This window comes from Equus quagga, chromosome 1, assembly GCF_021613505.1.
Source record: "Equus quagga isolate Etosha38 chromosome 1, UCLA_HA_Equagga_1.0, whole genome shotgun sequence".
Lineage (NCBI taxonomy): Eukaryota > Metazoa > Chordata > Mammalia > Perissodactyla > Equidae > Equus > Equus quagga.
Window position 1 is genome coordinate 2,226,532 of NC_060267.1, and position 8,620 is coordinate 2,235,151.

At 46.5% G+C, this 8,620-nt stretch overlaps 1 protein-coding gene across 1 annotated transcript in view; it reads right to left on the minus strand.

The window, feature by feature from the left end:
• SLC35E3 (solute carrier family 35 member E3) overlaps nt 1-8,614 on the minus strand; it is a 16,935-nt gene extending 8,321 nt beyond the window's left edge. Inside the window, exons 1-3 of the mRNA XM_046678646.1 lie at nt 8,181-8,614; nt 7,263-7,373; nt 2,587-2,745 (exon numbers count right to left, since the gene is read on the minus strand). Of these exons, the coding sequence (XP_046534602.1) occupies nt 2,587-2,745; nt 7,263-7,373; nt 8,181-8,582 (672 nt within the window). The 5' untranslated portion in view covers nt 8,583-8,614. The remainder of the gene's footprint in view (nt 1-2,586; nt 2,746-7,262; nt 7,374-8,180) is intronic.
• Between the last annotated feature and the right edge of the window lie 6 nt (nt 8,615-8,620).

The following is an 8,620-nucleotide window of genomic DNA, read 5'->3' on the forward strand; positions in this document are numbered from 1 at the left end:
CCAAGGCGCGTGCACGGGACAGCGACCTCGGAGCTGAGGACCAAGGCGCGTGCACGGGACAGCGACCCCGAGCCGAGGCCCAAGGCGCGTGCACGGGACAGCGAACGCAGCCACCTGGCCGAGGGCGGGCAGAGCAGGCTGTACCACTGCACCCCCCTGGACCACCCACCCCACAGTTTTATTTAAAAAGCAATAAACCACTTTCCATTTCTAAAATAAGAGAATTGAGATCAAATATTAGTTATCATTTGAATTATTAAGAAGTTAAATTCCAAAGAAAACACGTCTTATGTGAAGATTCTTTCTGTCCCCGGGCTGTCTTACCAGTTTCTAGATGCAGTCAGAGGCCTAGAGGACTGGGATTTGTGTCCTATTAGGTAAAAGAGTATTATCTCACTTGTTTTACAACAGTAAGGTCCGTTAAATTTTCAGCTAAGAGCAACCTGGTCCTAAAGATTTTAAACCTGTTTCTAGAAAGGTATCAGTGTCATTTTTATTGGGTTCGCAGGATGGTACATCCCCACTTCCTGCTGACCTGGCTCATCATTCACACACGACAGGGTCCACTCAGAGACGGATGCCGTCAGGGACGTTGCCTCCTGCTGCTGTGCTGTCAGCTCCTTTGACTTTTTTTTAACAGTCCTGCTGCTGCTTTCCTCTTTTCAAATCTGTCAGAAGGCCCATCGCAAAAAGCCTCTCTCCTTCTGTTCCAAGTGTCTAAGCTGCAATGGTTTGAAGACCAGATAACCAAGATGACTAGAACTTTTGTAAAATTAAGCGGAAATATCATCTGAGATGGTACAGTGATTTCTTTCTTTCTTTTTTTAAAAGATGTTATGTAGATTAAGGCAGCGTCTGGGTTAACACAGGTTGCTTCCCTTTTTTAAACCACAGAGCAGATTACACTTGAATCCACCCTGTGGAACTGCTACACATGAACAGTTTGGTGCGAGTGACTTGGAGAAAAGGGTGTACGCCAAAGGGTATGAACGCGGACCAGCCGTCAGTCTGCTCACAGGCAGCACCGCGGTGGCAAGGAACACCGACTCTGGACCCAGAGCGCATGGACTCAGACTCTGGCTCCGCTTGTGAGCTGTGGGATCTTGAATCAGGTACTAACTCTGTCTCTCGGTAAATACAGGACTAATGAGAGCATCCACCCAATCCAGCCGTTCTGAGGAGTCAGTGAGTTAATGTTTGCAAAGTGCTTGGAATGGAGCCTGGAACAGAGTCAGGGCCATGCACGTTTGATAAAGGAACACCACCAACAGGAAGGACGTGCCCACTGGCTTTGTTCCAAAGGTTAAAGTTACGAGAAGCAGAACTTCTTTCCCTAAGTAGGGGGTTACACTTTCTAACTTGAAATGTCCCCAGAGCACACATCCCTTTGATGTGGCAATTTCACTCTTAGGACTCTATTCCACAGGGAAAAAGTGCCAGTTCAGGCAGACGCAGGTACAAGGATGTGTACTGCAACACTGTTCACAGTGGCGAGAACACTGAAAAGAATGATTTTGGTAAATTCTCACGAGAGGGGCTGGCCCCGTGGCCGAGTGGTTAAGTTCACGCGCTCCGCTGCAGGCGGCCCAGTGTTTCGTTGGTTCGAATCCTGGGCGCGGACATGGCACTGCTCATCAAACCATGCTGAGGCAGCGTCCCACATGCCACAACTAGAAGGACCCACAACGAAGAATATACAACTATGTACCGGGGGTCTTTGGGGAGAAAAAGGAAAAAAATAAAATCTTTAAAAAAAAAAAATTATCATGAGATATTAAGTGAGAAAAGTGAGATACAGAAAATCATGCATAATCTGATCCCACTGTTGTAAAGGAAACAAATGTTCAATGTGTGTATAAATGCACATGCACACTGTGTATTTATATGGGCAGGTATAGCAGAGAGAAAAGTATGGAAGAACAAACACGAGAATGTTAACGTAACTCACATCGAGGGACAGGGCTGGAGTAATGGGATGTTGACGTGTGGACAGGTAGAGGGCTGGGTAAAAGGAATCCATGATAAAAGCAGCGTATATATGATGTTCCATGTGTATAAAATCACACACATGTGCATGTGTCTACACGTTTATGAAAAAGAGATCCAAGAAATGATCGTCAAAATGGCAAAGGTGATTATCTTAGTGTGGCAGGATTCTAGGGCACCTCTAGTTTCTTTATATTTTTAGGTGTATTCAAAATCTATACAATGAGCACGTACTATTTATATTATTAAAACAAAATTAATAAAGCTACATTTTCATTGTAAAAAAATAAAAACAAAATGCCCAAATTATTTGTGGTGATAGCTTGGTGGGGTCAGAACAGTAACCAGGCATCAGAAAACCTGAATTCTAGTCCTGGTTTTGCCACGGAAAAACTGTCCAACTCTAGGCAAGTCCCTTAGCCTTTCTGTGCTTCAGTTTCATCATCTGAAAACTAACCCTTACCTTGCCTCCCTTAAAGAGTGATTACAAAGATTACATGTGAGAACGGACCCAAGATAGTGCTCTGAAAACTGAAGAGTGCATCGATAATGGAGGGATTATTATCTTGTTTCTTAGATGCTGAAACAATTAGAACTCACCAAAGCAGAAACTGACCAGGGACCGAATATACCTCCTTCTCCAAACACCGGCTCAAAGAAGGGCACAGCGACCAGCAGCATGGCAGACGACATGGGAGCCTGGTAGTACAGCAGCTGCATCGAGTTCACCTGCAGTTCGTGCTGCTTGGCTCCCACCCACTGAGAATTAGGACATAAAACAAGTTAGGCAGGAAAAAAAAAAATAGCATCACTTAATAGATGAAAGATGCAACTCTAGCCACAAAGATGGGAACATGGGGCAGGGCTAGGGGAGAAGAAATGCCCAATTAGTCTACAAGATTTCAAAGATCAATAATAGACATGAATGTCCTTTAAGCACCTTGGATGAAAAAGCTTATTTAATGTCGGATAATCTATTTTTCCTCTCAATTATAAAGAAGGAGGAAAACAACCCTGTTCCCTCTTTTTTTTTAAATTTTTTTAAAGATTTTATTTTTTCCTCTTTCTCCCCAAAGCCCCCCGGTACATAGTTGTATATTCTTCGTTGTGGGTCCTTCTAGTTGTGGCATGTGGGACGCTGCCTCAGCGTGGTTTGATGAGCAGTGCCATGTCCGCGCCCAGGATTCGAACCAACGAAACACTGGGCCGCCTGCAGCAGAGCGCGTGAACTTAACCACTCGGCCACAGGGCCAGCCCCCCCTCTTCCCTCTTGATGCTACTAAATGGGGAAAGTCACTGCCTACGGGGGCCCCAAGCATCAGAGATGTTGGGAAATGAGGCAGGAATGGAAACGTAGGTGATAAATAGAAATACAGATGCAGTGTTGGACTTCACTACTTTCTAAAAATGGCCTCCCCAAAGACAACCAGGGGCAGGGCAGGCTAATGAGAGATGGACAAGAATTCCAGTTATTCCAGGTGGCTGCCATGTGTGCGGCTGGAAAGGTGTGTGAGGTCCTTCATTCACTTTGGAAAAGCCAATCAATAGAAGGAATTTTCCTCCTGATGGAGGATTTTCTGTGGGTATCCTCCACCAACACACTTCAATAAATCAGACAGTCACGAATCCTAGAAGAGTGGTTCGTTTAGCAGAGCCAGCACCTCAAAGCCACAAGTCCCATCAGACCCCAAAAATGCTTCACAAATATAACTGAAAAGGCGGCTTTAAAGAAAGCTTGAGGGGCCGGCCCTGTGGCCGAGTGGTTAAGTTCGCACACTCTGCTTCGGCGGCCTGGGTTTCGCTGGTTCTGATCCTGGGTGCGGACATGGCACTGCTCATCAGGCCATGCTGAGGTGGCATCCAGCATGACACAGCTAGAACGACCCACAACTAGAATGTGCAACTAGGTACTGGGGGGATTTGGAGAGAAAAAGCAGAAAGGAAAGAAAAAAAAGAGAAGATTGGCAACAGTTGTTAGCTCAGGTGCCAATCTTTAAAAGAAAAGAAAGCTTGATAGGACTGTTCGAATATGATCTGGCACGAACAGCCAGGCCTTTGAGTAACTGTCCTACATAATTCTTTTTCCTGTAGGTCTGGGTATCCTGTTACATAAACTCTAAGTCTACAGACACTCACCAAGACAAAAACAGAAGGGCAGGAAATCTGAAGCCTACTCCTGCCAGCCTCAGCTAAGAGTCTTCTGTGAACAGGAGGGACAAAGGATCTATTCTGTTGCCGTGCGCTGCCTGGGACGCCGCAATGGACGCAGAGGCTGGACGCACGCCCCTCCCTTCCTGCAGCCCCCCCAGGCAGCTGCGCGTCTGCCACAGATGCACCTGGAGCGGTGGCAGCTCTCCAGGCCTCTGCTGTCCCCTCCCGCAGTGCAGCCTGGCTTCTGCCCTGCCCCCTCAATGAAACTGCTCTCCCAAAGGGCACTGGCACGGTCAATGGCCACATCCAGAGGATGCCCCTTGGCCCTCCTGCTGGAGCTCCCTGCAGAACCTCCCATCTCTCCTGGAAGAACCTGACCTCTGCGTTGCACTGTCCCCTCGCTCACTATCTTCAGGTAGATGTCTGCTCTCCCTCTTTTGCCTCCTGACTGATCTCTGTTACTATCTACTGACATCTACGGCTCTCACCTCCTTTCCTGAGCATCCTTTAACTCACCTCTCAACAGCTCACTGGCTGTCTTCACTTAGATAACGAGGAGCTTGCTCAAAATCAAGCTCATTACTTCCTTCCTCAAGTTGGCTCTTCCTGTGTTGCTCCGACAATTAATGATACAACCTCCTCCAAGGATCAGACTCCTGGCTTTCCTCCCATTCAGTCAGGTCTACTAATTCTTGCTCCAAAAGGCCTCTGGAGTCTGTTTTCCCTCATCCACTACCACTGTCCCTGTTCCTGTCTCCCTGAACCATGGAGCGCTCTGCCTGTCTCCCTCTCTTATTCACCCTTCGCTGTCACTGGAGATGATTTTCTAGAACACAGAGCACGATCGAGTTACCACCTCAGCGACCCTCCTCTCCCCAGCATCAGTGTGGCCTCTGCCGCCTGTCTTACCCACCCCTCAGGCTCATCTTTCCTCAACTAGGGTCCAGCCTCCTCAAGTGAGTCAAGCTCTCCAAAAATGCTCCCCACTTTCACACATCATCGCAAAGACGGCCCTGTGCTCTACTTCTTTGCTAAGCAAATTCCAGTGGGTCCTTTAATTTAAATGGTTAGCTTTTCCATCAAGTCTCACCTCACCACCCTCTTGCAGAACTGCACCTCCTCCCTGTCTTCCTCAGAGCCTTCCTCAGACCCTGAGCTACACTACTGTGGTCAGCTGTCCACGGGTGTCTCCAACGCTGGACTGCAGCTGCTTTTCATCATGGCATCCTCAGGGCTGACCATGAGGCAGAAGAAAAGTCTGCTGAAGGAATGAACTGAACAATGGTCTTTTTTTTTTTTTTTTTTTTTGAGGAAGATTAGCCCTGAGCTAACATCTGCTGCCAATCCTCCTCTTTTTGCTGAGGAAGACCGGCCCTGAGCTAACATCCATGCCCATCTTCCCCTATTTTATATGTGGGACGCCTGCCACAGCATGGCTTGATAAGCTCTGTGTAGGTCTGTACCCAGGATCCAAACCAGTGAACCCAGGGCCACCGAAGCGGAATGTGCAAACTTAACTGCTACACCACTGGGCTGGCCCCAAGACATCATTCTTTCTATAACTAAAGCTGAGGTCTGATCACCATCTTTTAACTCCTTTTCATGCCCCACCAGTATAAGAAGAAAGGATCTAGAAATTACACCTGCATCCAATGGGAAAACACAACTTTCTTTAAAAGGAATTTTGGGGGAATATGCCTACTCTGTAACAGTACTTTTACCAATTACTGATAATTGAAAACTCCACCCATTTGTTAGTCCACTATCAGTCCTTGGTCAATCTCATTTCAAATATCTACCTGAGGGATAAGAATCCTTTGGTTCTAATCTATAGCAATTTTGAGACTTGTATGAACAAAAATGGTCATATTAGATGGACAGTGAGTATTCTGAATTGAAATTATGTATAAGGAATACTAGAAATTCTAATGTTCAATAAACAAAATCCTTGCTCTATTTAGTAAATATTTAATCCATACCAGGCAAAAAAGAAAAAGTCCACTAAGCAAAAAAGATAAGTAAGAATGTTCACATACTGTACTTAGTAACAAAATTTAAACCCCCTGAAGTATGCTCAAATACCATTTTCTTAAAGCACAAAGCTGAGTGTCCTCTGATTACTCTATAGTAAAAGACAGACTTTATTGGAGTCAAGTGACAAGACGGAGTCTGTGCTCCAGCCTTTGCCACCGGCCTCATCTTCTACTTAAGCTGCTTCTCTGCCACTAAAAAACGTATTCAACCCAACAAACTTGCCATCGCAATGTTTCTGAAAGGATCAGTACTAGAAAGGTTAAGACGCTAAGGCTGTATTACTAAACTGCTAACATTCATAACAAGAATGTCTTAGTTTACAACCAGCGGATGTTTGTAGAAAAAGTAAAATTGGTTACACGTTTTGACTGATTCCCCGTGCAGGCACACCCAAAATTTCCAGTGCAAGGGTTTTCAGTATAGAGAAAATACTGTTTCACTGTACTCTACACCGAGTTTTTTCCCCACTATATAAGAAAAAACACTTTTTGAGACTTTATGGTAATAAAGTGAATCCATGAAGAAATTTTTAATGAATGCCCGTTACAGGCAAGACACTATGCTAGCACAAGAACCGAAATACCCACTGCCGTAAATATCGACACAGACAAATTATTAGAAGCCAATATAAAAGTTGTAACAGCAGCATATTTTTTGAGGCAAAGATTTATAAATCTGAAATTTTCCTTTCCTCCTCAAATTTCTGGAAGTGTACTCACTCCTTCAGAATAATGTTATAACTAGAGAGTAAGCGACAAATATAAACAATGAACTCAGTCCTCAAGTAAAAAGTCTTACTATTCATTTTGGAAAGATTTCCCAGAAGGTAATACATCACCCCAGACTCAGACTGTTAAGCACAGGTACCGGCCACCTACAAACAGGTGCGCGGTATCTCATGAGCATCACACACTCAAGTTTCTGTCTCCTTCCTTCTCTTCACCTGAGTCACACAGTGCATGCAATCATGCTTTCTTCCCAACAGTCTACTGGTCTCCTGTCTCTATACCGTATTTTCTAAACCTTGGGATACAGCCTCAAAACGTATGAAATCTGCTAAAAAAGCACATAAAGAAAAAAAAATTACCAACCACTTGATAAAGGGATGTAACTACAACACCAAGAGCAGCAAACACCATTCCAAGGAAATTAAACTTCACATCGTAGTAAGAATTTAGGATTACACCTAAAGTTATAGGAATCTGTAAAGAAAAAGAGGTAAAAAGAAATTAGATTCAAGAGCATTCCTTTCATGAATACAAGGAACCTCTTACAAGGTTAACGATAAAAACATCACTGGGAAACAATGAACCTCTATAAACTTTTTCTACTTGAAAAAACCGTTAATTCTATTTCCTCAAAGTAAAACATAATTCTCTATTTATGTTCACATTTAATTTTATTTAAAATTTTGGGTAAAATACTGAGTTGGTGGACTGCATTTTGCAAGAAATGAATACCACACGCACGCACAGATGAGTAAAAGGACCCAAACTAGTGGCTAAACAACATACAACATCCACATATAATGACAGCATTAAGACTTTATGAGTGGTTAAGTGCTAAAATGATTTTAGCCCATCTCCTTCTTAAAGACGCCGGAACCTCTGCAGTCTGTCGCTGCAGACATGCTCTGAGACTTATATTTTATGCGAGCCCTTTGAGGTTTATCCCCCACGGTTTCACTCCCTCGGGGGAGGAGGGCTGCTTCCAGCTTGAGTTTGTGCAGATACTCGGATACACCGAATCGCAGGCCTCAGTGCAGCCTCGCTTTCTCACCCATCCCGGCACTTAAGGATTTCCATCAAACAGCGGTCATGAAAGCAGACAGGCACAGCTCCGGGCCCAGAGCCCCCGGGTCGCCCCGCTGCTTTCCTCCACCTCCCGCAACGAGCCCGGGCGCCCCGCTCTCGGATGCCCCGGGCGGGGCTCGCGGTGATGGAGCGCGCGGCGGGTCACACCCCACTTGGCGGCAGACGGTCCGGGCGCCCGGGAGTGAGGCCACTCACCAGCGTGAGCCGGACTCTGGTGGAGAAGGTCTTCCCGTAGCAGAGGGTCTGGATGACGATGATGGCCGGCGTGGTCATGGCCTTGGCCAGCTGGTAGGTGCCGATGGTGTTGTTCTGCAGGGAGAGGTTGGTGAAGACCACGAAGCCGCAGAAGCTGAGCGCCAGGAGCACGAGCCGCGAGGGCGGCAGGCTCTTGGGGGCAAAGACGTCGAGCTTGTGGCAGACGTAGAGGCCGAGCCAGGTGACCACGAAGTGCACGAGGGTCAGGCTCATGTTGGGGAAGCCGTGGTGCACGTAGATCCACTTGTTGAGGAACACGATGCAGATGGACACCAGCAGGTTGAGCAGCAGCCCGGCGGCGATGCGCCCGTGGCCGCGCACCCGGTCGGCCAACGACGCCATGGCCGCGCCGCCGGCGCTCAGCCTCCGCGAGGCGCGCC